The 27,629-nt window shown below is 52.9% G+C and overlaps 11 protein-coding genes across 11 annotated transcripts; 7 read left to right on the top strand and 4 right to left on the bottom strand.

The window, feature by feature from the left end:
- Positions 1-628: 628 nt before the first annotated feature.
- On the top strand, positions 629-2,206 carry BO86DRAFT_402297 (leucine-rich repeat domain-containing protein; the record flags this gene model as incomplete). The annotated part of the gene is made up of 1 exon (XM_025673848.1): positions 629-2,206. One exon carries the CDS (start codon positions 629-631, stop codon positions 2,204-2,206), a length of 1,578 nt encoding a protein of 525 aa, XP_025524848.1.
- A 232-nt stretch (positions 2,207-2,438) lies between these two features.
- On the bottom strand, positions 2,439-3,161 carry BO86DRAFT_391406 (uncharacterized protein). The gene has a single exon (XM_025672584.1). The coding sequence runs from the start codon at positions 3,075-3,077 to the stop codon at positions 2,784-2,786; it is 294 nt and encodes a 97-aa protein (XP_025524847.1). The 5' UTR covers positions 3,078-3,161; the 3' UTR covers positions 2,439-2,783.
- Positions 3,105-4,023, bottom strand: BO86DRAFT_402296 (ankyrin repeat domain-containing protein; the record flags this gene model as incomplete). The annotated part of the gene is made up of 2 exons (XM_025673847.1): positions 3,105-3,603; positions 3,701-4,023. 2 exons carry the CDS (start codon positions 4,021-4,023, stop codon positions 3,105-3,107), a joined length of 822 nt encoding a protein of 273 aa, XP_025524846.1.
- Positions 4,024-5,036: 1,013 nt separating this feature from the next.
- BO86DRAFT_402295 (uncharacterized protein) lies at positions 5,037-6,992 on the top strand (the record flags this gene model as incomplete). The annotated part of the gene is made up of 2 exons (XM_025673846.1): positions 5,037-6,691; positions 6,758-6,992. The coding sequence occupies 2 exons, from the start codon at positions 5,037-5,039 to the stop codon at positions 6,990-6,992; spliced, it is 1,890 nt and encodes a 629-aa protein (XP_025524845.1).
- A 372-nt stretch (positions 6,993-7,364) lies between these two features.
- BO86DRAFT_402294 (ankyrin repeat domain-containing protein) lies at positions 7,365-8,241 on the top strand (the record flags this gene model as incomplete). Its single annotated transcript, XM_025673845.1, has 2 exons — positions 7,365-7,615; positions 7,758-8,241. The coding sequence occupies 2 exons, from the start codon at positions 7,365-7,367 to the stop codon at positions 8,239-8,241; spliced, it is 735 nt and encodes a 244-aa protein (XP_025524844.1).
- Positions 8,242-9,277: 1,036 nt separating this feature from the next.
- On the top strand, positions 9,278-10,440 carry BO86DRAFT_411967 (uncharacterized protein). Its single transcript, XM_025674619.1, has 2 exons — positions 9,278-9,616; positions 9,680-10,440. The coding sequence occupies exons 1-2, from the start codon at positions 9,288-9,290 to the stop codon at positions 10,245-10,247; spliced, it is 897 nt and encodes a 298-aa protein (XP_025524843.1). The 5' UTR covers positions 9,278-9,287; the 3' UTR covers positions 10,248-10,440.
- A 2,068-nt stretch (positions 10,441-12,508) lies between these two features.
- Positions 12,509-15,425, bottom strand: BO86DRAFT_437417 (putative glycosyl hydrolase; the record flags this gene model as incomplete). The annotated part of the gene is made up of 2 exons (XM_025676058.1): positions 12,509-14,075; positions 14,172-15,425. 2 exons carry the CDS (start codon positions 15,423-15,425, stop codon positions 12,597-12,599), a joined length of 2,733 nt encoding a protein of 910 aa, XP_025524842.1. The 3' UTR covers positions 12,509-12,596.
- A 424-nt stretch (positions 15,426-15,849) lies between these two features.
- BO86DRAFT_458138 (putative alpha-L-rhamnosidase A) lies at positions 15,850-17,963 on the bottom strand (the record flags this gene model as incomplete). Its single annotated transcript, XM_025677270.1, has 2 exons — positions 15,850-16,789; positions 16,854-17,963. The coding sequence occupies 2 exons, from the start codon at positions 17,961-17,963 to the stop codon at positions 15,917-15,919; spliced, it is 1,983 nt and encodes a 660-aa protein (XP_025524841.1). The 3' UTR covers positions 15,850-15,916.
- Positions 17,964-19,091: 1,128 nt separating this feature from the next.
- On the top strand, positions 19,092-21,185 carry BO86DRAFT_391401 (deoxyribodipyrimidine photo-lyase PHR1). Its single transcript, XM_025672583.1, has 2 exons — positions 19,092-20,446; positions 20,501-21,185. Exons 1-2 carry the CDS (start codon positions 19,224-19,226, stop codon positions 21,039-21,041), a joined length of 1,764 nt encoding a protein of 587 aa, XP_025524840.1. The 5' UTR covers positions 19,092-19,223; the 3' UTR covers positions 21,042-21,185.
- Positions 21,186-21,753: 568 nt separating this feature from the next.
- Positions 21,754-24,709, top strand: BO86DRAFT_391400 (Zn(II)2Cys6 transcription factor). The gene is made up of 2 exons (XM_025672582.1): positions 21,754-23,076; positions 23,128-24,709. Exons 1-2 carry the CDS (start codon positions 21,845-21,847, stop codon positions 24,395-24,397), a joined length of 2,502 nt encoding a protein of 833 aa, XP_025524839.1. The 5' UTR covers positions 21,754-21,844; the 3' UTR covers positions 24,398-24,709.
- A 556-nt stretch (positions 24,710-25,265) lies between these two features.
- On the top strand, positions 25,266-26,799 carry BO86DRAFT_458136 (uncharacterized protein). The gene is made up of 2 exons (XM_025677269.1): positions 25,266-25,869; positions 25,988-26,799. Exons 1-2 carry the CDS (start codon positions 25,580-25,582, stop codon positions 26,724-26,726), a joined length of 1,029 nt encoding a protein of 342 aa, XP_025524838.1. The 5' UTR covers positions 25,266-25,579; the 3' UTR covers positions 26,727-26,799.
- The last annotated feature ends 830 nt before the right edge of the window (positions 26,800-27,629 follow it).

Raw genomic sequence — 27,629 nt, 5'->3', positions numbered from 1 at the left:
TCCAACAGGCAACAATCTGTAAGAGTGGCTACTTACCTAGTATGAGGTATCACTAGCCCCAAGGAGGCTAGCTTTCATCGGAGACAGCCCTTGCCCCACCCGGCCCTTAAGCCCAGCAGAGGTAATGAGTATACCAGACCCTGGCCGAAGTTTTCTCTGTCTGGATGCATTTCTCTGTACCTCGATACTCAATCTCAGAATCCAGACAGAGACTGTTGATCTAACAGATAGATCTGTCCCACATTTAAAAATTTCCGTGGGTTATATGTGCTGGCAAAAATCACAGTGTGCCGAGACTTTTAGTACACAATGTGTATTGATGGATCCACTGACATACCCGAGCACTTCGTGCCCTCGATCCAGGGTTCACTGGATCAATAAACTCCCCAATTCAGGCTTAGTGTTGTCATAGGCCTGGTCCAACTGAGACAGTTCCCCGTCCGTCACTGGACTAACTTCCACTGAGGGAAAAAGTACAATCATGGACTGCACCCTCGAGAACCAGTCCAGCAGTTTGATTCTGCCAACACCGACCGCTTCACTCATAGAAAGTGTCTTGTCTGTCTACCGGGTGTTGTTGACCGGCCCACTTCCATCAGAACCAACAACCTCAGCCGGCTTCATCAGGATGTCCAGCCCCGAGCCCGAGGACAGAAGACTGCAGGATCTGTCGCCCGAAATCTTCCAACAGATTCTCACCGACCTGGATCCGGAGTCGACCAAGGCCCTCCGCCTAACCACGCGCACGCTCGCCGAGAAGTGCCTCGGGCCCCGAGCCCAGCTCATCCAACCCGTGCTCGATTGCTCGCCGCAGAATCTGCGCGCCCTGTATGCCCTGGCATGTGACCCCGTCCTCAGCCCGAAGGTGCATTCCCTGACCTTCCTGGCCACCTCCCTGGAATCTCGGGAATTGGAGAAGAGCATCGAAGCCGGATATTACGAGGAAGTAACCTTCAATGGCCCCATATGGTCGAGGGAAGAAGTCGACTATACCCCCGAGGGACTGGGCAAGGCTCAGGCGGAGCTGCGCTGGCTCAAGGAGCAGCAGGAAGCGCGGGCCGCCGAATCGCCGAGCGAGATGGTGGACCTCCTGCAGCGGGCCTTCCGGGGCTTTAGCGCGTTGCAGGCGATCCGTCTCGATGGCGGGATCGTCTGCGGACGTGGACGCGCTAAGAGAAAGCCCCCGGGCTACAAGCAATGGCAGCCGCTCTGGGAGAGAGCCTCGCGGGTGCTTTCCTGGGTGCTGACTGCGATGGTGGAGGGTGGAGTCTCGGTCAGGAATCTTGATGTGTATTACAACACCGACCGGTGTTGTATCCCGGCTGATGAAATTGCTGCTCTAGCGGCGGGGCTTAGCCAATCACAGCGGGAGGTATTGGGAAAGAACCTGCACTCGTTCCAGCTGAGCTTGTCGGGGGCATTAAACGACGCTGATGTTGAGAAAGCGGAGGAGGGAAAAGAAGAACGGGTGCAGGAGAAGGACGAATCATTTGAAATTCATTCCCTCTTCCAATCAGCCCCGGCTCTGCGAGAGTTGAGTCTAAGATTTCGGCGAACCGGCCGGTTAGAGACTCTCCACTGCTACGACTACATAATCGACAGCATCGCCAAGAAAACCCAGTTCCCTATGCTCGAGAAATGTATATTTGCTGGTCTTGCGGTTAAGGAGGAGTCACTGCTGCTTTTTCTTCAGAGACATCCCAACCTCCGCTCCCTATCATTACACGAGTGTCATCTGACCTCGGGGTCCTGGACCCCGATCTTTACTCATTTACAGTCAATGCCCAGGCTTGAGACCCTCAGCCTCTCAAATCTTTTTGGCAAGCACATGCAGAACCGGAAGTATGAACAACGAGGGTATGGTTCTTCTTCTTCTTCTTCTTCTTCTTCTTCTTCTTCTCCTTCTTCGGGTTCCTCGGCCTCCGAATTAGAGATAGAGAAAGATGAAGAGCTGGAGGAGAGTGACGGGATGGTAGTTCTGCTGCCAGCCTGGAACGTCCCTTCCAAAGACTGTTGGGCCGGCTGGTTAAACGAGTACCCCCATTCCAATGGGAGAGCAGTGCACACCAGGGACTTCACTCGCGAGGAACTGGCCAAGGGACTGGTGTTCCGGCCGCTGAGAAAGGGGCCAGGACGGGCGATCGGCTCTATCCAGGGTATGAACTGGAGGAACCGTCGGCGAGAGCTTTATGCGCCTCTTGTATAGGTCAGTGATGTGTGGTGCTTGCAAGTCAGTGTGTGAAGGCGGTCCTGTCATTGAAGCATGTAGGCTCACTAGTGAAAGCGCAATTCGACTGCGAGGTGTTGGAGCCCTACAGAGACCGTGCCACTGAGCAAATAATAAATGCTCATACTTCGAGTCATCGAAGGATATACAGTACGCCCTTTACTCTACTCGGCATTTACTCTCGGTCAAAAGCCAGGGCTAATGCCAAGAGCTCGTACCCACTCTACCCATCATAAAGTATATGATACGGAGTACTGTTCAAGTCTTTTACACCGTGCGTATCTAGGTCCGCGACCTTACGGCGAAGTCATACTGACTATTACAATAGTCAATAGGACGAGGTTGGTCAGTTACTGACTCACCAGCGATTATGGTATCTAACTGAGCAATTGGGTCTTGGTCCGAGCAAAGTCGCTTGAACATGACTGTGGAGCCTCTAGTACCGCTAGTGCCTGTCTCGCCCCACAGGCTAGTACTAGAGGACCCATCAACTTGAAAGGGTCCTCCACCTGCGCCATAAGCGACATCACCGGTTTGAAGACAAATACATTAGTCCTTATGAGGCGCTGATGCATTTGTCGTCAAACGGTCGAGACTCAAGGTCGGGAATATTTCTGCTGTGCTTGAAAACATTGATCAAGATGTTTTGAAGTGATCTTTCCTGGGGCCACCCTCCTTCAGCCCGTGAGCGCTCGCTGCGAAGCTTACAACCGACGTCCCCACAGAAGTGCGCAGTATACACTGCCCTGCGGCTGATGATGTGCAGAACAGTGCAGCCCTCGACGTCTTGCACGTCAGTGTTATACTTCCTCCCTGGTTGATGCTGTGCTGTTAAGCTCATTCTAGACATCCTTTGCCAAGCACCGCTCCAGAATCATCACTTAGCGCCTTCATGACCGTCTTCATCAATGTCAATACCTCGGGACTGGAGAAGATCGAGAATAGCCTGCCGGAGCTCAGAAGACGGTAAGCTTCCAGCTATCTGCAACGGGCTTCGAGCACTGTATTCGGGGTGCGCTGTTTTTCCGGTCGGATCGGCGCCTGCGTCTAGTGACAATTTGACGATGTTCGGCTTCCCGGAGTAGATGGCAAGATGCAGCGGAGTCCCCCAATCGATTGAAGGAGCATCTGGATCCAGGCCCTTTTCGAGTAGAAGCCTCGTCATGAACTCTCCCTGAGGCACGCGCGGAGCCGCGGCGTTATAGAGAAGGCCTGGATACAGCTTCGCCTCGTGCGCAAGCAACATCTCGATCCGCGATGCATCTGGTTCGCGCTCACTGTCAACGACGCGCGTAAGGGGTGTCACCCCTCTCCGGTCGGCGCGGTTGGGGTCGGCACCTCGCAAGAGCAACTCGCGAGCACATGCTGGATTTCTTCTATGGCTGTCCCACCATTTCTTTTTGTCAGTGCGCCCGCTTTATCTAGATCTTTGTCGATTCTCTGGGGCACAAGGAAGCTGGTCAAGCGACGTACACCTGGATAGGAATGCCGTTGCTGTAGCTGGCGTTGGGGTCGAGGCCGTGATCGAGAAATTGGCGGATAATCCTCGGGTCTTGTTGGATATTGGGATTTCCGGGAAGGCAATTGATTGCCATTTTTGACACACGAGCGCCGGCAGCAAAGAGCGCGTCCACGATATCCGCGTGCGCCCTGTGGGTGGCAATCTCAAGCGCTTCGCTGAGGTCCGCAATCTTCAAGCGTCGCCGACAGCCGAGGGTTTCCTGGACTTTCGGTAAATCACCCGCACGGCAGGCCGAGTGGAAAGCCTTGACATAAGTATCATAGTCGGGGATCATGATGCATGAAAGTTGAGATTATATGGCCTGCAAATTTGTGATGGCAATGGAGAGAGGAGAGCGGTTGGTAGTGACTAGTAGTTAAGTTGTTTGAAGGTGGTAAGTTAATTTCAGACATATTTTATAGCAAATCACTGTTTTTGTCTAGTAAGTTGGTTTAACTCGGAGCCTCGGGCCGGAAGCAGAGCAGGACCGGAAGAATCTCGGACATGGGCTTCTTAGCAATTAGTGACTTACCCACTATCTTACTCTTGGAGTGCTGACTTCAAAACCTCCCTCCACACTCTTGATCTGGTTGAATCATCGCCAAGGGCTTTCCTATTCTTCAGGTACGGCATTGTACAGTTCTAATAAGTCCATCCGAACCGCCTGCCAAGAAGACTGTTGTTCTCCCTGAGTCTCCCAGGGCCCATGAAAACTGAGCGCAGGAAACATGGACGCCACCTTGAACCCTATGGTGGCTTCTCACCTCTAGGCGTTGCTCTTCAGCTGCAATAGTAGCACCTGTGATGCGGACAAGGCGTTCTTTTATTTCTTCTCCCTCCGGACTCGTTCGCTGAATATGAGCAGCGTCGTCTGCGGTGCGGAGAATATCCTCGCCGGTGAAATCGGCCCACACTGGTAGATCTGAAGGTCTTCCTCTAAATTTAGGATACTTTCCGTGGAAGCCGTGGCAGATCTGAATACAGTGGTGCAGTGGTGCAGTAGGTGCTCGCTCAGGCTGAGGACTCGAACTTGTGGATCAGCCCTGCTCATCTCCATGGTTTGGCTGTCGGAGCCTGCGGCCTCGAGTCGCTTTACTATACCAACCAGATCAACCTTACCAATGGCGTGATGCCATCTATATCCCTTCAGAAAGCATGCTACTGCAACGGTGTGCCAAGCGCAGATGGCGGCTCGATGTGGTGTGGAATGTGGAGTCCAGCCTTGAACCCCTCAATTCCTCAACTCGCCTGTGCGACTTCGTGCTCAACCATCACAAGCTGTGACGCGCAGGACGCGCTCCGACCACCATGATCACGACCGTAACCCCCTTCGCCCCAAATGCGACGGGGTGTTTATCCGCGGTTCAAGGGCAGCAGATTGCGGTCGCTTCATACATCAATCCACTAAGTGACCCGGCTGCCTGGGATCGGCTGATCGATTATGATGTGAGCAAAATGCCTATCTTGGTAGCCAACGTCTTGAACGGCCCGGATTCAACCGTCGACTCGAGCTGGCAGGGTGTGATCCAGCGAGCTTCATCTGCGGGCAAAACAGTTCTCGGCTATGTGCGCACCGGATACCTGGGCGTGAGTGACCAGATCTTCCAGACGCGGCTGGGCTCGGGCAATCTGGCAGATTGGACCGCTCAGATTGAGGAAGACGTTGATAGGTGGTACAAGCTGTATGGCGACAGCATTGGCGGCATCTTCTTCGATGAGGGCTGGCCCGAATGCGGCGTCAACAATGAATACGTGGACTTGTACAAGTATATCAACGCCTACACAAAGCGTGCTCACCCCGGCGCGTACACTGTCTTGAACCCTGGGTCGCCGATGGCGTCTTGCTTCGAAGATACCATGGACACCCTCCTTACCTTCGAGCAGAGCTACGACTCTTACATTAACAGCTACACTCCTAACGACTGGACTCCCAACGATCCACGGAAGCTATGGCACACTGTGTACAACGTGTCCGAGTCTTCGGTTAGTGAAGTCGTCAAACTAGCCAAAGAGCGCGGGGCGGGCTTCTTGCATCTCACCGACGACAGGTTGCCCAATCCATACGATACTCTACCCGCAGACTCGTACATCCAATGTATGATGGATGGAGTTGACGGCGGCTCGCTGTCAAACGCGGATGCAGCCGCTTGGGAACTGGACGGCGCTGCGGGAGCGGTGACTGATTTGACGGTGGTGGCCTCAGACTACAGTTGGGCGAAGTTGTCTTGGGCCGCGGCCTCGAACGTTCAGGGCTATCATGTGTATGCCGATGGTAGACTTGTTGTCAGTGTTCCCAGCTCGATGACCGAAGTGACTATCGGCAGCCTCGCATCCGGAACCAGCTACACGATCTATGTCAGTGCCGTAGGAGGCGGCGGCAGACTGGGTTCGTCTTCGAACCAGGTCACCGTGGCGACCAAACAATTACCAGGTGGAAAGACGGTAACAAATTACAAGTCCTCTCCCCAGGAGAACTCGACCGTCATTGAGGCTGATGTCCTGGTGCCTTACTCCTCCGTCCGCCTCTACATCTGGGATTCGATCGAATGCGACTTCGACGAAGATCCAGGATGGGGCGTTAACTTCAACGTGGATGACTACGTTTGTACCCACTATATGGTCGATGGTTCGACTCTCTACCGCTACGACGGGGTCCTGCCGAAGGGCTCCACCGCGTCCCCGTGGTCGTGGGAGGCGATCGACACCGTCAATCTTAACATCTGGGGCTACACTTATACGTGGACGCTGCCCCTGGGCGCATCGACGGTTGACACGACCAAGTTTGTGGTGCAGGCGCAGGGCTACAACCCCATGATCAACGTCTTCGAGCCAGACCCGTCCGACTATGACTGCGAGGGCTCGTCCATGTGTACCACTCCGGATCTGTTGAAGTGGTGCGATCACGCAGTGAGCTATCTGTTTAGAGACGACGATCTGAACTATCATTCGACTGAGGTTATTGAGTAAGTCATCCAATACAATTATAGCCATTTTGACGCACGTCCTGACCTTATATTTTCCAACTATAGAGATAGCCTCTACAGCACCCAAAGCGGCGACTGCTGGGGCGATCTGACCCAGGGCTGCGGTGTCTTCATCCAAGGCCAAAACTGCAGTATCAGCGGGAACGACATGTGGAATGACTACCAGAATATCCGCACCATCGGCGGCTGTAAGAAGTGCGGCTCGTACCAACGGAAAGATGGGTGTAGGGTGACAATTGATTATGTGTATCAATGCGATAATCATCAAGATCTACCCTGACCATGCAGGGAGTGAACGGGGAAGAAATCAGGGAGTGAACGGGGAAGAAATAGAATCCATACAATGCAATTTATGCTCCATGACATGCCTAACGTATCCGAACCACATGTCTACCCTACTGTAAGTATTTAGCTTCAAGTCCGATCAAATGGAACGTATGGTGGGGACAAGCCCCAGCTCAGCGAGCTACTTCACTTGCACGATTTCAGATTCCACAGTTGGAGCAGACGCAGTGAGTGTTCTATGGTAAATGAGTTCCAACTATTATCCCCTTGGCTAATCACAAATTACCAAGTACGTACCCAAAACAACGCAACAAGCCAACTTCCTAGACCAATCGCTCAAAGTCTCATCTCATCCAGACAACACCCTATGGCCCCCGGCGACGCTTTCCTCGACGCCTTCCACGACGCCTGTTTCGAGGGCAACCTCCCACAGACCCAAGCCGCCCTCGCAAGCGGGCGCCTCAACCCCCCGGACCTCGACGAGGCCCTGAACCTCGCCTCCGGCGAAGCGCATGCAGACATCGTAAGCGCCCTCTTCGCCGCCGGTGCACGCATCACGCCCGATTCCGCGAGCTTCCTCACCGGAAAATCCGGCCATCAGCACCCGACCATCGTCCGGTGCTAGCTCGACCACGGCCTAGAACCCAATAGTGATGTCTCCAACGGCGAGCCTCTGCTGCGGTACGTCCACCACCTTGCCTCAGCTCCCTCTTGCCCGTACCCCTCAAACCCGCAACTAACTAAGCACCTGGGGATCAAGCTTCCTAAAAGACCCCGCCTGCGTACGCGAATTACTCTCGCGAGGCGCGGACCCCAATCGCTGCGGCCCGCGGGGCGTAACGCCCCTCGCCGGCGCGCTGGAGTATGTCTCCGAAGACGACACATCTCTCTTCGAGCTCCTCCTCGAATACGGGGCGAAGCTGGAGGCGAGTCTCTTCGTTGAGGCCATGCGTCCGCGTGGGGAAGGCGTATTCAAGACTCGGTTCCTTCTGGGTAAGGGACTTGATCCCAATATTACCTCCGCGGAATGGGGCACGCCGTTGCATCGGGCTGTCTATCTCGCAAAGGGGAGAGTTGTGGAATTACTGCTAGAGGCTGGCGCTGATCCCACGGCCCGGGTGGAGTGCAGGCAGTTTGGGGACCGGAGTCCCGTGGGAGTTGCGGAGGCGAGAGGGCAGAGGGACCCGGCACTGCAGGTTCCGCTTCAGAACATTATCGAGCTCCTCCGGTCTCACCCGCGGTGAAGATGGGTTGGTCTGGTCTATGTGATAGTCCCAGGCCTTGTATCATGATAACCAAGTAGCCTCACCTAGACTTTTTGAATGAATGCCAGCAAGTCAATTGAGTAGAGGGACGGTCTAGGGGTGGTCTCGATCGCGAATTCAAGTATTATACAGGGCTGTGCTGGGTCATTGAAATGCCAGTTCAGCTATAGCTTAGGGCAGCCTTACCAAGTAAGTTATAAAGCCTTATTCAAATCTTCTTAGTTTGTGGCTGTTCAGTTGATCTTCGCCTCAGATGTCCGTCAAGTCTCCACAGATCTAAGCGACCCTGGCTGTCGTCTTCATTTCCATTGTTTCATCAGACAGTCATCCGAGCGGTTGCTGAAGCTTCTGGTTGGAACCAGCAACTCACCTCCGACCCTCGGGATTTTATATTGGTTGATTCGACATATGACTAAAACTCTGCAATAGCTTGAATTTACGTCCGAACTTGGTAATGGGTCTGTGGCGTAGTGGAGCGGTCTCTCGCCTTGTACTTTTGAGCCTCGGGAAAACAAATTGACTGAAAACGCCCAGTGAGTATGATAATTGAAGATATGAATTGCAGTGAACTGTAAATTGAAGTATTTATATATACACCTGAAATCCGACTGCTCTCTGGAGTAAATCGATAACATCTGTCAATGTCAGGTGAATGATACATCCAACCCTAAACAAAGACGCTATTGTGGATCCCTGCTATAATCAAATCCCGCTATAATCAATTCCTCGCTCTTATGAATATACTATACTCAGTTTTTGCGCCCTTCTACAAATGGAGATCTTGGCACTGCCAATCTCCACATCCGACATTCTCTAGTGTACTTCGGAGTGTTCGGAGAATGTCCGTCCATCTGGGTAAGCGAGACATGTGCAGAGTAGCCTGTTTACATCCATGGGACATACTAGCACTTACGGAGATTAGTTACCACTAATGAGGAAAAGGTGGTTTCCCGCTTCTACCACCGCCTGCCTCTCCTCTCCACGCACGAATTCTCCCCTATTACACATCCTCACCAAACCGCACCATGTCACATGACACCATGCAGAACGCCTTGAATGTCAAATTTGAGCGAGCATGCACCAAGGGTGACCTGCAAGAAGTCCAGCGGGCCCTTGCCAGCGGGCAGCTCTCTGCCGATCAACTTGACACTGGGCTGCAACTCGCTACCCTTCACGCTCATCCACACATCGTGGCCGCACTCTTCGATGCCGGCGTGCCCATGACACCTGGCGCGGTAGGGTCACTCTGCGGGAAGGACGGAGGCCAGCAGGATCCGCGGGTCATTCGACTCTTCTTCGATCGTGGCCTGAACCCTCGGAAATGCACCACATCCAGAGGCGAGCCTCTGCTACGGTATGCCTGGTATCACATGGGGCTTGCTGCAAGATTGTCCGACTGATGCACTGCGTGCTATAGCTTTTTCGGTTCCGACTGCGCGCGCGAATTCCTCGAGCGAGGCGTGGATCCCAACCGCTGCGGGCCGAGGAAAGTCAGCCCCCTGGTGAGCGCTCTCGGTAAAGTCCGCAAGGACGGCGGCGCCGTGTTTGATCTGCTTGTGGAGTATGGCGCGACGGTGGACGCCGGGCTCTTCTTCAATGTGCTGGTTTGGGGCACGGATTCGGCGATCAAGACGCGATTCCTGCTGTCCAGGGGTCTCGATCCGAATGCCACGACCTCCGCGGAAATGGGGCACGCCTTTACATGCGGCGGTCCTCTTCGGGCTCGAGCAGGCCATCAAGATTCTGCTGGCTGCGGGCGCGGATCCGACGGCTCGATCGGAATGCGCGAGTTTCGGGGATCGAAGCCCCACGGAGCTTGCCGATTCGCGGTTACAGAGATGTTCGGAGAGTTCTGGCATGAGAAGCATATGTCAGCGGATACTCAAGCTCCTTACCGATGCACAAGGCGGTCATCCTCCTTCAGCGACGGAACGGGCGATCCACAAGCAGCACACTACCGTCACCAAAAGGTCGCAGATTTCTGAAGATGCCGAAGCGGGTTTGATGGCTTACAGAGCACGGGTGGTGAGAGCCCCGGCTAGAAAAACCAAAAAATGCCCCGAAGAAAGATCAGAAAGACCCCTCGAATGATGGTAGTGTTAGCAGCCGAACACGGAGTCGAGCCAAGGCAACTTCCTGATTAGAACATGAGCTTGTTCAGTCTCGTGAGCAATGAACGATACCACCGCTCTGTATGATTCGAACTTATTGTCTCAGAAGTAGATAGGGCTGATCGAGGCCCCCCCCCCAGGACTTGACCCTACTTGAAGTCCCGTGGAGGGGAAAAATGGTCGACGTACGGAGCCGTGTATCAAAAGTTGTCAAACTGCTGTAATTACCCTAGCGGAAATCAGGGTACTTACTTGGTAATATGATCCTGAATACATAATAAGTCTACTATTTGAGTATAGTCTTGCAAAACTGATACCTGATTGAGTGAAACTCTTTTCCTCTCCAACTAGATATAATCTGGTGGTGGCTACTATATCAGGACTTATAGACTATTTCTCTCTAAGGGATTTCTACTATATCCGGCCTTTAGACTTACTACTTTAGATTATAGATATATCACATTCGTAGTTATGACACCTGGCATGCACTGGTACAGTACAATTCGGGTAGTTTTAAAACTTCTGATACACGGCTCCGTAGACTAACTACCTTTATCCAGTTCCGCAAGCAAAGGGAGTGGAGAACCAGACCACGGAGCTCGGAGATTGACTTTGCTGCTCTGAGGCTTACAAGCGAAATTGAATCTTAGCGAGCTATGAGGAATGATGAGCTTGTCTCACATTTTGTGTGGTCAGGTCCCAACCAGTATGGCCTTGCTACACTACAAGCACTAAGAAAGTCTAGCAGTAAATAAAAGTGGGCCTGGGAAGATTGTTCGGCCTGTCGGCCAACGTTCCCACCTCATGGGGTCTTACTGGATATCGACTAAAGATACCTACTACGTGTAGTCAAGTCTACATGTAGAAGTCGGCTGATGCTACTAACCCTAGTAAGAGGACGACTAATACCAATCGAGGTCCTGATGTTCTTGGCTCGCCGTACAGGGTCCCAGAGATTTCAGGGACCGGATTCGCCTTTTCCTGATCTCGTGCAGACTCGACCCCACCGAACTCAGGAATCGTCCAATTGTTCCACAGCAACCAGGAGATGTTAGGTTTTCTGCCTTACACCTTCCCGGTGACTCCGAAGTGGTGGCATACCAATCAGATTGATGAGAATCTTTCGTGTCCAGCAGAAAACTTTCCATTGTATGTGAGATTGGAGTGAAATTTCCATAATATTACTAATTTTTATCGAAGCCGATTTACTTTTTGTCTTTTTTTTTTGCTTTATAATTTTGTGGGGGATCATGGCAGTCTGGCACCTGTGCAATGACAGGCATGCTTCCTTGGGTGTATGTACTGTACATCGGTCCACCGGGAAGACCCTTGGCTCGGGTGACGGGGACAAAAGACACCGAACCTTGGGTTGGTATACTGGAACGTCAAGCGACTGTTGTGGACTGTTATGATTTAGACTTGAGACTCAATGACAAGAGAAGCTAATCAGGGGTTAACTTGATGTCTTCGAGCTAAGCTGGGATTTATCCCAAGTTGATCCTCCCTATGTCAGATCGCAGTACCCTTCAGGTCAATGTGGCTGTTAGACACCATTGAAACAATTCAATATCAATGTTGCCGAGGATAGTACGGGGGGACTATCCCGGTTTGGTAAGGCCGCTCTGAGCCCTTTCCTAGTGCTTCTATAGTAGCACAAACGGCCTCATGGTCTCTACGTAAGCCCGTAGGCATTGCGCAGTTTGGTCAGTCTTATAGCTTTGTCTAGATACAAGATCAGTTGTGGCACCAGTTCCCTCATCTTCATATCTGGTACTGTGAGATCACTTGGCGCTTCGCAGATGCAGATGATAGAAGGGCGATGATAAATCTAATCGAGCTGCGGAGATCACAATGGTACTAGATGGCTTGACTCCAAGTTGTTGAGTTGGGTGACACTGGCTAGTTCTGCCAGAGATAGTGTATGCAAGAGAACTGCAAGTCTATGCGTTGTCCGTCATTCTTTGAGTGTGGGATGCGGAATGTATCTGCATCCTGTCAGTCGTTTCTACGACGACAACCTCGTGTAGACAACGGAAAGATACAATGTTTTCGGTGGAATAAGAGCTGAATCACTCGCCGTCGACCAAGATGGTGTCTACAAGACACACCAGACGATAGAAAAGATCAAATGCGTTTGACTAACAGCTAAAGCCATATATCAAGCAGAAAGTATATTTTGGTACAGCAGCAGCAAAGGAAAGTAAAGCAATCATCTTCAACAGCTCAACCCTGACCAATCACATTCCTCTTCACATTGACCCCAGACATGACCATCCTCCATCCATCCTTCTTCGGCGTCTGCACCGTCAACTTGAGATTCTCCCGCGGGAACAGCGTCACATAGTTATCAGACCAATAGACCGGCGTGATTTCCCCGGCCGCATCCTCTTGCTGGCTCGCCGCATCGACGACCGTCAGATGCATGAAGAAAGCCGGGACATCGGCCTTGTTCTCCAGCGTCACTTCCAGGGTCGACCCATTCTCTCCCTTCTCCTTGACGGTCACGCTCGCCAACACATTCGCCGTCCGCAGAGTGCTCAACCCGGTGAAATCCGCGTACCGCGAGACCGGCGTGGTGTACCAGTTCGATTTGCCCCAGTCCAGCACGTCGTTCTCCTTGGTCACCCAATACACATTGCGACTGAGCACTGACCCATTGAGGGCATCCTTGAGCAACAACCTCAAGAACCCAACTCCCTGGAGACGACCCACCCCGTCCGCCACTTTGGCAACGGGAACCGATGCCCCCGGCTCGGTCTCCTCCACCCCCACTACCTGCTTGTCCACTGTCTTCCCATCGGCAGCGCTAATCAGCTCCACCTCCACCACCCTCTTCCCCTTCTTACCCCCTCCAGTCAACCGGGGCCCATTCAGATTGACCACACGCACCTCCCTGCTCACATAGTCATAGGCAACATGCTCCCCCCGCGCCGCCGCCGTCTTCGTTCCAAAGTACGCTCCCCCTGGACGGAGATAATAATCGAACAACTGCCAATGTAAACTCGGCCACGCGCTGTTCAGCATCCAATACACCAGTCCCGTTGCGGGACGCGCGTAAGTGCTGCTAGCAGCGTTCTGATTGATTGCGAACCCCTCGAATACAGCCCGTGTAGCTTCGTAGTCCATCAGCTGGGTCTTCTGGAGGTAGTCCTCCAACGAGGTGGGATCCCCATATCGACGGAAGAGCGCGGTGTTGTAGATCTTGCGGGTGTGGAATTCTCCGGCACCCCGCGGGGAGAGATGATACGACCCCGAGGACGGGTGGCTCCAGAGGGCGTGGAGGTCCGCAGGGGAGAGGAACTGGGTCAGAGAGGGTAGAGTTGGTGTTCCGACGCCGGGCCCTTGTTCGGACCCGAAGCCGTAGGCAGTCCCGGACTCGGTTATACCGGGCGTGTTGTTGGAGGTCCAGTAGTTGGGAGGTACCCAGTCGTAGGGGCCGAGCATCTTCATCCCCGAGGGTCCCAGGCCAGACGGGTTGCCGCGGGCGGAGGCCGAGGCGACGATGGGGTTGGTCCAGTTTGTGAGTTGGAGTGCGGCAAGGTATTGCCTAGTGGCGGATTCGTCGGGCCAGTAGTCGGATCCGAGGATGAAGGCGAGGAGTGAGGGGTGCGCTTGCAGATAGGTGGATTCGTGGTACATCTGCCGATAGGCGGTTGTGTAGTCTGTTGTGGTCCATTGGTGGCCTTGGCCGTCGGGGTTGTACTAGAGGAAGTTCAGGGTCAGTAGAGTGATGGCTTGTGAGGATGAATGGATGTGTTTGCTTGGAGATGAGAAGCATCGAAAGGTGGTTTGGCATACATCCCATCCTTCCCATTTATCGCAACATTCCCATCCAGCTATGGTCATGATTCCCATTTGGTCTGCCAGTTTATAAAACTCCGGGTGCTCGAGCTTGCCTTCGAGCCGGATAGTATTGAGACCCATGTCGAGGACGTAGCGGAAGATGGTGCGGACGCGGCTCAAGTCGAAGCGGAGGAAGAGGTCGGGTGCGTAGCCCGCGCATCGCACATGGAAGGGATGACCGTTGATGCTGAACGAGAGGTCCTTTTCGGGGCTGAGCTGAGAGGTTACGTGCCTGATCCCAAAGGTTGTGCGCGGTGCCCGGTCCGAAATTGTCCCCTGAGGCGTGCTCACGTTGAGCTGAATAGCATAGAGTGGCTGACGGCCCCACACAGCAGGCCACCAAATCTGCGGGTTCTGAATAGTCACAGGGAATGAGATGGTTGTGTGCTCGTTGGCGTTGAGTCGGATATTGCCTGAGAACGGGATCCGCTGCTGCATGCCAACATCTTGCTCCGTCTCGATGATCCCTTGGAAGGATGCCTGGATGGGTACGTTGTTCTGGTTGGTGACATCCGTGATGACTGTCGCCAAGACTCGCTCACTAGGTGCGGTCTTGAAGTCGGTGACAATTCGAACCGGGGACAAAGAGATAGGACCTGTTTGCTTCAGCTCGATGTTGCGCCACACACCAGTGCCATTATCTGGCGGCGCTGGGTTCCAGTCTGCGAAGCCTTGGCCAAAGTCGATGGAATAGTCTGTTGGATGAGCTTGAACGAGAAGAGCGTTTTTCCCTGAGCGGACGTGCGGCGTTATATCATACTGGTGGCCGCCAAAGCATCCTTGTTGATAGTCGCTTGAAGCTACTTGTACACCGTTGAAGTATATATCAGCCTTGGAAGAAATGCCGTGAGTGATGAGGAAGAGATGGTCGCCCTTAGGTAGGGGCTGTAGGCCGAACTCTTCACGGTATAGCCACGGGGACTGAAAGTCGGATAGATCGACGCCGTTCATGTGGTCCGAGTAGAAGAGATCAGTCTCGTTGTAGACCCCGGCTTGAAGCAAGCCGGCCATGACGGTGCTGCGCGACCCGATACGGTGCCATGAGTCCGTCGTAGCATCAGGCTGTGAGAGCTTGCTGGCTTCTTCTCGGGCTTGGATCGAAGACTGAAGATACCAGCCAGGAATCGTAACCGAGTCACCGGGAGACAGACGGAATCCATATACGAGACAGAGAAGACTCAGGAGATAGAAGAAGATTAGAGAGTACATCGTGAAATTAGTCCAACCCATGATGTTTGCTTGTGAAGGCTTGTAAGTGCTGGCAAAGATGATTGAAACTCTAGATGAGTTGAAAGGACTGTAGGAGATGAGACTGAAAAGTAGAGATGATGGGTAGCGGTGACTCAAATGTCCCGTTAGGGAGAAACGGCAAAAGATGACACCACGGCCCCTACTCACCATGACGTCGGTTGTACAGAGAGAATTTTGAATGATATCAAAGTGAGAACTGAAGACACGCTCTGAGTCACATGTCGTCGGTAAAGACGGTTGGACTATATTGTCGGACACCGTGTTACGTCGACTGGATTTCAATTCAGCTGTGAGGTAATTCAAGCCTACACATGAAATGATGTCCAGGCAAATTACATGATGCTATGTGACGCAAGTTTTGCTAGTATTTTGAGTATAGAATGATGAGACACCCTTTCCGCTGAAAGACATCCCAAAATGTCTCGTCTCTCAGATCTAGAATGGAAGACCTATAGTCCCTTCAAGATCCAAGTACCCCCTTGTAGACCTCGAGCCTTGCCGTTGACTAACTTCACAGCTTGCCCACGGCTAGATATCAACTGTCCAGTAGCGCCCTCAATCTCCACAGACCCTGAAGTACCATTAGGTGCGGTCAATGTCAACTGCTGAAACGTCCCGGCTGCAGACTTCTGAAATTGAGTTGCGAATAGTCCCAGGCGTGTTTCAAACCCGGCTTGAACCTCGGTGAGATTACCAGGTTGAGGCTTGAACAACCAGGTCGAGCCAGCGGGGCCTGTCAGACGCAGTCCCGCCGTGTAATATGTGAGAGCGGAGGTGGGACCCGTAGACCATCCGTGGGCATGGGACACTCGCGGTGTGTTTCGATAAGGAGCATAGACCAGTGATCCATCGGTCGAGTAACCTTCGATAAAAGTGGAGTTTGTCATGCGTGGGTCATCAAGCATAAAGCCCCACTGAAGGCGCAGAAGATCTAGTGCTCGGTCTGGTTCGTTGGCCAAGTAGTGCGCTTGCAGCTCAAACCCGCCGATAAAGGGAGAGACAGTTGACCCGGCTTCAGGTGCGGGTGCTCCATAAGGCCCCCACCGTGCCGCTAGAGCAGAAGAGATAGCTTCAGATTGATTAGAAGAAAGTGTTAGATTCGCTTTGATGGCCCAAGCATTGCCGTCTTGCGGGTGAAGTGTCGTAGTCTCGTTGTCTTTGTACAAGCTATTCTGTGCATCCCAGAGACGGGCGTTGGCAGCCGCTTTGATCCTCGATGCGGCTGTGCTCCAATTGCCCACGTTGGTGCGATCATTGAGAGAGCTTGCCAGAGAGATGGCGTCATTGAGGACGTAATAAAGGATCGCATTAGCTTCGATGTTCTATAACCCATCAGTAACGTGTCCAAGTGTGCATAGTTTTGTGTGGGTGCTAAGGCAGACTTACATGTCCTCCCATACCGAATCGTAGCCAGTCGGCACTGGCTGTGATATTGGCAAGACCCGAATCATCCAGGCTCGACAATGCCCATTGTAGGCCTTTCTTGTATTGTCCCCAGTAACGAGTGATCCAGCTTCGGTCTCCAGTATATTGATAATAAGACGACGCGCCGATCAGACTGTGGAGGTGGTACGTGAAGCTCACAATATCCAAGAATGGCCTGCCTGCATAAGGAAGTTGACCATTGGCCTTTTGAAGCACAAACAGAGACTCCAAGGCCGTACGAACACTTTCCAGATCTGCAGTGCTGACTGCCGCGCTTTCTATAGCAATTGACATATCGCCCGGCCAGACCAAGCGATCACGCTTTGCTCCATCAACGAGAGTAGTACTGCCGTTGGTGATTGTGTAGTTATTCCACCAGGAGTCAGTTTGAGGCAATGTAATGTTATCGGAAGAAGATATCACGCCCAACCAGATTAAGGAGTCTCCGGTGGTGGGATCAACCGTGCAGAGCTGCAAGGTATAAGCACCTGCATACCAGATCCGATTAATAAGCTCATCGCTGCTGTGGAAGTAGCCTTTGTAACTGCGAAGATCTTGAGTAGGAGCCGCGGTGTAGTAAATGCTGAGACCATCGAGGGAAATAGTGGCGGTAGAATTATTCACAAGTGTAAGGTATCGGAACGCACCCCGAAGGTGCTTCTTGTCCGCACTGTAAGTTCCTGGTCCATGGCCCACTGAGAACCAGAGAGGCGAATCAAGACCAGCATCGCTGGTAGCATCGCACGCCTCGCTGCTGATCCACAGGCTCGACTCTGTGAAAGTAACTCCAAGTTGAGCTGCTCTAGCAGAGACCGAAGTGACATTCAGAGACACTATACCAGCGATATTGCGACCAAAATCATAAGTCACGGACGACTTGCCATGGAGAGTTGTTTGATCAGCTGTAAGACTGACGAGAGCTTCAGGATTGTCCACAGTCCCGTTGACTTGATACACCAAAGAAGGAGTTAGCGTTCTTGAATGTGGGGCAAGAATATATTCTTCAAAAGGAATGGCGTGCGAGCCAATGGCCAGCAATGCGGGAGTCAAGATCCAAGATGACCATAACATGTTGACTTTGTGATGGCTTCGTCTCCATGCGCTTCTGAAGCCTCCTCTCTCTGGAGCAATGCTGGCGACTATATACGTCTCTCGCGAGCGACCTTGTCCTGACATCAGGGCAGACCTGACAATCCATAGTCGGGTAAGCAAATACCGAGCGCAAGCAGACTCGGTTGAATCTCCGACCGAGAAATGCCCATCCCCAGACCCCTCAACTTTCAAATCCTGCAGAAAGTGGAGATCATGTCATTAGGATATGGGAATCTGTGTGGGGTATGCGGCAGAGGCGGCATCTCTCCCCTGAGCTTGCCGAACCTTGTCGAGTCGAGTATAACAAGAGGTGTGTCGCGAGCTTGGTTATCGATCCCTGTGGTGTAGGACAGGAAGGTATTCAGTGAAGACATAATCTCTGCTGCAAGTTCCATCACCACGGTAAGTATTTTTCACAGCGCGGTGACAAGAAGTGACATGACGAACGTTGCCGAAGAAACCCCGGAGAGTTCAGCAGGTTGCATTTCCCCGCATTCTGTGGGGAAAGTCAAATGATGAGGAGGAGGTAAGGTCGGCCTGATCATAAATTATTTAGGCAACTGAAAATCGTATGACAAACTGAGCTTGGCTCTCTTACATGATTTTGTCTTGATTTCAGCATAGTTGGTCCACGATCGCTATTCAGCTCCATGGCGCGAGCTGTTCTAGATCATGAATGTTTCCCCCTCTCTCCATTTCTTCGGCAAACCGAAGATCAGGAGGCGGTGAGGACTTTTCGGACAGGGCGGTAGAATCCTGCCGGCAGTGCCAAGTTGGAGAGTGTCTACTTCTAGTAAGAAAAGAGAAGATGGAACCTAAACAGCCACCTCTCACGATGCTGGTTGCAAACAATGATCGGGATTAAAGATGCTACAAAGCCTCGCTCACTTGCACATAGTAGGAAAATTTCTGCAGAAACTGTACAGAGGCTGAGTCTGTTTCGGTCGAATATGTCTCAGTTCTTTGTCTTATTTGGAGGGCAGGGAAGGATCTTAGGATGATTGACGTCATTGAACAAGGCGCATTCCAGATCGCTCTCGATCCGATCGGTTTCGATCTCAATTCCTTCAGCCCCCTATCTCCACCCCGGTTTAATTTTGTCGACATTGCTTCGCGTGCTCTGAGGCCATGCTCTGGAAAAGCGCGTTAGTCTTCTCACCACAATTGTCCAATTCGCTTCGTTTTCGCACAACGCGCGTCTGTCACCTTGCCAACGCCTGTCTGGTTCCTTTTCCTACCATGGCTCGTCCGAAGCGCAAGGCATCTAGCAGCTCAAATGCTCGATCGGAGTCCACCAACGGCACCTCACCCGCGACCAAGCGTGGAAAGCCCGACCTGTCGCGTCCGCATCCCCATGCGAAAGACACCGAGGATTTTGGCATCGTGCTTCGAGAATACTATCCACCCGAGATGTGCAATGAGCGAGTGCATGCTTATAACGATGGAACATTAGAACGACCAATTGAGGAGCTACAAAGGTCTTACGAAAATACATTGGAGGCGCGCGAATCAGTTCAAGCTGGTTCGGCGGTGGTACACTGGTTCAAGTCCGACCTACGACTGCATGATAATCGCGCGCTGCAGATGGCGTACCAGGTGGCCCGCGAGCACAAGGTCCCACTGATATGTCTGTATATCTTGTCTCCCCAGGACCTGACAGCGCATCTCTCCAGTCCAGCACGAGTTGATCTAACGTTGCGTACGCTGGGGGTGTTGAAGCGAGACCTGAACGAGCTGGATATTCCCTTTTACATGGAGACACAGGAGAAGCGCAAGGCGATTCCCCAGCGTATTGTGGACCTGTGCAAAGAATGGGGTGCAAGCCACCTGTTCGCGAATATGGAGTACGAAGTCGACGAGTTGCGCCGTGAGGCAAAATTGGTCCGCATGTGCGCTGAGAATGGTGTGCGGTTTGAAGCAGCTCATGATGCCTGCGTTGTCACTCCTGGGAAGCTCCATAGTCAGCAAGGCAAGCAGTATGCCGTCTATAGTCCATGGTTTCGCGCTTGGTGTGCGTTTCTCAAAGAGAACCCGGAATACCTCGAGGTGGCGGAGGAACCGGGATCTAACCCCGGAGATGCTCGGAAACATTTCAAGGAATTGTTTGACAGTCAGGTGCCCACAGCCCCTGAGAACAAAACTCTATCCGACGAAGAGAAGGAGCGCTTTCGTCAGTTATATCCGGAAGGCGAGCACGAGGCTCTACGACGGCTCGAGTCTTTCCTCGAAGAGAAGGCGAGAAACTACGATGATCAGCGCAACTATCTGAGTGGAGAAACCACGTCCGTTCTCAGTCCCTATTTTGCGTCAGGCTGTCTCAGTGCACGAACAGCTGTAGACCAAGCGCGTAAAGCGAACAAAGGCCTCCTTGACCGTAACCAACCGGGCTACATGTCATGGATAAGTGAGGTTGCTTGGCGTGACTTCTACAAGCACGTCTTGGTCCATTGGCCGTACATTTGGTTCGTCTCTTTTTGAAAACTGTGATTGCGAGTGCTCTGGCTGACATGAACCAGTATGAACAAATGTTTCAAGCCGGAATTCACGAACCTTGAATGGGAATACGACGAAGAACAGTTTGACGCCTGGAGCCAGGGCAAAACTGGGTTTCCAATCGTCGACGCTGCCATGCGACAGCTGAACCACGCTGCATGGATGCACAATCGTAGTCGAATGGTGGTGTCATCATTTCTATCCAAGGACCTACTGATTGACTGGCGGCGTGGGGAGCGCTATTTCATGGAGCATCTAATTGATGGCGACTTTGCCTCGAATCACGGCGGATGGGGTTTCGGGTCGAGTACTGGCGTCGATCCACAACCATATTTTCGGATCTTTAACCCGCTTCGACAGAGTGAGCGTTTTGACCCCGACGGAGAATACATTCGGAAGTGGGTGCCGGAGCTTCGGGAGGTGGAGGGAAATGCGATTCATGATCCGTATGGGCGGGGAGCTGGCGAGGTGGCCAAGAAAAATGGATATCCGCAGGCCATTGTTGATCACGGGAAGAGTCGAGATCGAGCGTTGGCGCGTTATAAAGCAGCTCAGGGCCATTGACCCGATGCAGGCCTGAAGAAGCCAGAGATCGATACTTAGCGGGTCAGTGGGTCAAGTTTGGTATAGAGGGACTATTGTAAATAGAATTCTTAACCAATCGTTTGGAATATCCTCTATCAGCAACCGAGGTATATTTTGCGCGGTTGACACCGATTTCATGAACGGAGTTAGTTAGTTCCTCCAGGCAATCGATCACCATCGGGAAGGATTCAACAGCTGTCAGCTAGTAGTGGGATGCTAGAACCGGGTAGATGCAAGAACCACCTTAACTACACGTGCTGTAAGATGGTCAGTAAGTTAATCCTGGTTGTGGTTGCCACTGTGAATGGGTGGTGCATGCGTGCAGAGTGCAGAGGGCAGAAATGCGGAGGAGGCGGGCATCCCCAGCAACTCCAGTTCCAGTTCCACCATCGGTCGGTTTCCCCGCCGCCTTCCACTTTGTTTGACTGTTTCCAGCACTGGAACTACTACGCATCCCCATCGAGAAACTTACTCTGAAGTATTTCTTTCCTTTTTTGCTTAGCCAGCTACTGCGTCTTTCTAACATCATACTCCTAATCTCACCATCGTATCCCACACCCCGTGATCAAATCAATGTGACTATGCTTCCCCGCTCCGAACCGGCTGGCCTGGGCGACTGAGACTAGTGCCCTCGCTTTCGCTTCCTTCGTCTTGGCCAAACTGCTAACCTCTTTCTTGCCCGTGGTTCCTAGCGACCTAGCCAACTCATTTCAATCATCTCATTTCGATCGTCACCTTGACTACTCTCCGAACCCTCCCCAACTCACCAATGTCGGATTGAAATGGATCAGTCGGGGGACGCCCAGGCATCCAACGCTCCAGCAACCGCCGCCGAAGAGTCGACCAACGGAATAATCACCAAACGCCGTTGGCGGCGCAACCGGATCGCATGCGACTCCTGCCATTCGCGTCGCGTGCGCTGCGACCGGGCTTTTCCATGTTCACGCTGTCTGCGCAGCGATATTCGCTGCGAGTTCACTCGCGAACGTAGGAAAAGAGGACGCATTGCCCGATCCCGACTAACGGAGACCAATGCGGTGCCGGAGAGAGCGACCCGCCCTGCCGACGACGAACAACCTGCGCTTTCGGTGCTGGCGGAGACAGCTGGCGCTCCAGGCCGAAGAGGCTCTCCTGTCTCAATTTTGCAACACAAATCCCCATCCACAAACGACATTGCCGCTTCGGCTCCGAGTATCGACGAGCGACGTTCCCAAGCAGATGCTCCGCTTCCGCCTCGCAGACCTGGGCCTGGTGAGAATCCAACGGAGGAATGGTTGTCTGCGACACATGTGTCGCCCGGGTCCTATGAACCTCTGGGAGGACTCGGCCTGGGCGAGGGACCTTTCCCTCGGATGTTTGACATTTGGCAAGGAGTTGAGCTAGCTGGCTATAGCGATCCTACCTCAACAGCATCCAAAGCGACCGGCATCGGGCAAACATCCGGGTTGGCCATTACAGCATTAAAATACCCGGTGCTTATGCCACTCATGCCGTTCCTCGAAGGAAACCTACCTCGCAAACTCGTGTTCGATCTTCTGGAGTTATATTTCACCAGCGCCTTTTCAACTCATATGCACCCAGTCTGTCATCACATACATTGCTATGTCCTACGAAAGGCATCCTTCTTCAGTCGGGAGACACCTCGTCCCAGCAGTCCTGCTCTTCTAGCCAGCATGCTCTGGGTCGCCGCGTTGGATGACCGTGCTTTTGCCTTGCCCATCTCCCCGCCACAGCGCAAGAAGATCTGCCAGTTTCTATGCGCCCTGACAATTAGACTACTCCGCCCGTTAATTCACGTTTCATTCAAGGATTCGGAGGGCGCAACCGCGAGTGAGGCCGCATATGCCGGGCTCGGACCAGAAGGTCCGCCGACCACCGTTCATCATCCGTTTGAAGCGGGAGGAGACGATAGGGGCCTTGTCGGTCCAGCGGGTTCGTTGGACGATGTAATCACTTACATCCACGTGGCTTCGATAATCTCATCGAGCGAACAGAAAGCTGCAAGCATGAGATGGTTGGTCTACCCATAATTGGAATCTGTGTATGCGGTGCTAATCTGTTCCAGGTGGCATGCAGCATTTACTCTAGCCCGAGAGCTCAAGCTGAATCAAGAGATCGAGGTAGTGCCTCATGAGGATAGTCACCATACGGATGGCTCTAGTCCGTCGTTCGATTATTCGTTGGCGGGCTGGAGTGGCGTCGACACCGGCCCCTTTTTTGATTACTCGAACCCTGCTCGGCCAAGCCTGAATTGCGTATGCGATCGGAGCCACGATGTACGTACCACAATCACCGAAGAGCATCGCGAGGAACGGCGACGAACATGGTGGCTACTATACATCATGGATCGTCACCTTGCGCTTTGTTACAACCGCCCGCTAGCATTGCTCGACGCGGAGAGTGAAGACTTACTTTTGCCACTGGATGAGGGATCGTGGCAAGCGGGCAATATCCATAGCAACAGCCCCAAGACGGACGGACCGCAATGTCTGCTGTCGGGTGAGAAGAACAAACGCCGCGTTTTCCCCAACTTTGTCTGCCACGATCATTCGATTTTTGGTTTTTTTCTGCCGCTAATGACTATCACTGGCGAATTGATAGACCTGAATCAAGCACGGAATCACCCAATGCTTGGCACGCGATTTAATGGGAAAGATGCATGGGATACCCACGTCAGTGAGGTACTACGGCAGCTTGACATCTATAAAGCCAGTCTCACGACCTTTGCGGCCATCGCCTCTGACCCTGATGGCCCTATGCCTGGTGCTTTCCCTCCTAAGCCCGATCAGCAGCCGACCGAAGCTTCGCTTGCGCAAGCCTATGCGTGGCATACACAGACGGTGATATCTTACGCATCATACCTGGTTCATGTGCTCCACATCCTGCTTGTAGGGAAATGGGATCCGGTGTCACTAATCGAAGACAAGGACTTTTGGACGTCTTCCCCTGCATTTGCTTCGACAATCTCCCATGTGTTAGAGGCTGCAGACTCGGTAGATCATATCCTCCGATATGACCCTGATATCAGTTTTATCCCATACTTCTTTGGAATCCAACTTTTACAAGGCAGTTTTCTTCTGTTGCTGATCGTGGAGCGATTGCAGAAGGAGGCTGGGGAGGGGATTCTTAATGCGTGCGAGGTGATGATCCGTGCAACGGAATCATGTGTTGTCACCCTGAACACGGAATACCAGCGAAATTTCCGGCAGGTCATGCGGAGTGCAGTGGCTCAGGCGCGCGGGCGCCCAGTTAATTACAGCGAGATTCGACACCGACGCAAAGCTGTGTTAGCGTTGTACCGATGGACACGAAAGGGCACGGGGTTGGCCCTGTGAGGTTAGGCGACACGGCCTCCTCGGCTCTACTATTGTCTCGAAGTGGCAAGGATCTTAAAGTATTTGCAGGGGTTAGATCTAGCCCGTTTCCCCCTTCCCCTTTCCCCGGAGTGATATGCAGGCACATGCTGCATGGTCGTAGCTCTTCGACCTAACAGCCGACCGACCTGCAACACTAGTAGGAGTGGGGAACTGTCTGGTCCGGATGCGGTGTCTGGGGAACACGACAGGTACCAGCTGATTCTGACTTCGACTGCAATTGTGCTTTGTATATATTATATGAACCTGTGAATGCACCCACTATGAGAACAAGTTCCGAGGTCATGGAGAGAGACTATTAAGCAAGTTAGTAGTATAAGATGTAGGGCTCTGTTCTTTTTCTTTTCGTAAAGAATCACCAGACATGAGAGGTGCGAAGGTACGGAGTATAATACATTGGCTGATGTTTAACCGATCCCATCTGGGGGAGTGAATGCCGATGCACAAACACACACTGGCGGTCGGCAAATTATGGACAGGATCAGTTGACCAGTTGGCTTTTCCCCGCAACCCCAGACTTCAACCCCAAAAAACGGCCCGCCTTTTCCTTTCTCTCCCACTCGGTCCGAGCTCTTCAAACTCTCGGTTAATTACCATCAAAAGGACCGAGATCATGCAGGTGCACGGTGCCAGATGGTGCCAAACGCCATCATCTCCGCTACTCCTGCTCGGCTGGGTTGACTGAAAACTGGGGGAGTTGGAATTGTTCGGTTAAAATGGCTACCCCGGGGAACCCAAAAATCATGCTTCCTTGTGATCAGATCTCGTTTCTATCAAATCACTATTACCCTTGCGCCCTTTGTCATTTTACCGATCGCATACCCATCGTGGCCGCCATGCTGTACTTGTTCAAGCTGCATCTCCACCACCGCTTTGAATCATGTTTCATTCAAGCTGTTCGCCGGAGTTTATCCTGCTTTGCGCAGGTTATAAGCCTGCTTTCCCGCCCCGTGCCTTCCCCCGGAGAGGTTCTGCAGTGCCTCTCGAAGCATTCGCGACCGAAGGGTTCATCTTTACCCACAACAACAGCAAACTACTGAACGCGTCAATGCTCATCTTGCAATGAGCGCGAGATTCTGACTGCAATCTACACAGCAACGAGTCACCCTCCTACCACCTACTCTCGCGAAAGATACCGACGCAATGCTCGACACCGAGTTCTCCACAGACGTGCCGATGTGGTTTCCATTGGATTCGTTGGACAACCAGGCTTTCGCTCTGGAACCAGAGCTTGTCGGCGAAGAATTGTACGGGAATCAGCTGGGCGTCGATGAATTCGACCTCTCGTCTGCCCATCTGTTGAGCCCTGAGCTTTGCGCTGAGTACGATTCGGCAATGGCACAAGCCGCTTCGGGCCAATTTCGGATTCCCCATGCATCAGGAATGCCAGATACACCAGCTTCCTCAGGATTCGTGGATAAACTCACCTCCATGTAAGTCTGCCAGAGCAATCTAAATCCTCCTCCACCAGATTTACTCCTAGGGGTCGGGCTTGTAGCAAGCCAGGAATCTCCCTGCACACGGGCTGACTGGAACCCGTCCGACTACTAGATTTGAAGAATCCACTTTCAACACCACACCCGATTCGAAGTCTTTCCCCGCCCACCTCTCCCTCGATGAACTCCTGCGCTCGACCTCCCAATTAGCCACCGAGCGAGCCCTCTACATGAATATTCCTGGAGCTATCTCGTCACCGCAGTCGTCATCGCACGATAGCTTCAGCGCCGTACCCCCATTCGGCCAATCGCCCGTCGCGCAAGAGCCCTGCAGCTCGCCAGGAATGAGCCATCAATCATACAGTGGGAGCGAAGGAGACTGGGAACGGGAGTACAATTCGAGAGAGCCCGCACAGTACTATCGGCTTCCAGATATGGGACTGTCGGACAGCCTGCCGCTCCCTTCCTACCCCATCGATGGGGTGATGATGTCTGAGCCTCCGTTCAACGACCCACACCTACCTGCTGCTGCATTGCAAACATGTTCGGAGCAGAATTGCAGCCGCGGGGCCAAAGGCAAGGGCAGGGCAGGATACACTGGAATGAATAATAACAATGGACTGAAACCCCTCAATGCGATGGACGGACTGACCCCACTGGAAATGCCTGACGGGAGCACCCGGTTCACCGCAAATTGGCTCCCCGTGGACCCTGAAGGGGGCTTCACAATCCGAGACCCCTCCGTCGACCATTTCAACCATGTCAACGACGACCCTCTGGACATCGACCCGATGATGGAGGGCTATGCGCAGAATGCGTTCATCTCGGTCCCCACGGACGTTGGTTTTCCTTGAGAGACCGAGAGACGACTCCGAGATCAGCAAAAATAATTCAAACCAAGGACTGCCGACCCGAAGAAAAAAAGATTGCAGATCGGGTAATGATGATGGGGAGGTGGCTTTCGGAGCACCGAGGGGACACCACACCACAAGCACGCGCACGCACGCACACACTACGCTAGCTTTACTAGCCTCGATCATGCCTAGTGCCTGCAATAGCAGTCAGTCTAGGCGACCGACCCTGGACCGATGCGGGGGCTCAACCACGCGCCGTCGCCATACGTTCCAGGGTTTGTCCCCCGAATCGAGCGAGTTAGTCGACCGAGAGCAACTCGGGTTAAAGGCCATCAGTTGATTGCTTTGCACGCTGTGTGCGCGTGCTTGCTAAATTGCTTTGCTGTGGACTAACGTACCGACCTTCCTCCCCCTCTCGCCCCTCCCGGACCGTTCTCCACATCTGGCAATGGGCACAATCGCATGTGACCGGATGGACCCATGATGCCTCCATCCAACGGATAATTATCTACCAATTCCACCGTCACCGTCATGGGCCAAAATTTCCTGCCCGCCCGCCGCCCCCGCGTTACCCAGACAATCCAAACAACACCTTCTTGCCGACCCGCCTAGATTGAACCTTGACCATGCGCTCGCTCACCCTGGCTTTCTCAGCATTTGAATCTAGAGCAAAGCCATTCAGCGTCTAGCCACCACACTCACCGACTCACCACGGAATAATATGCACACACATATTGAGCTGCTGACGCAATTGTGGGCTGTCACGCCGCGTCTAGCGAGAGGGCTCTTGCTCCCCCCCCACCTTTCCCTGCACTGCTGCCTACCATTCTCCGAGCTAGTGGTTGAGCTTCGCGTGGTGCCCTGGACACAACCACTTTTCCAACCTTTCTTTCTCCGAATGAG

The sequence above is a fragment of the Aspergillus japonicus genome (genome assembly GCF_003184785.1).
Source record: "Aspergillus japonicus CBS 114.51 unplaced genomic scaffold BO86scaffold_51, whole genome shotgun sequence".
Classification (NCBI taxonomy): Eukaryota; Fungi; Ascomycota; class Eurotiomycetes; order Eurotiales; family Aspergillaceae; genus Aspergillus; species Aspergillus japonicus.
This window is presented reverse-complemented; position numbering and strand designations above follow the sequence as displayed.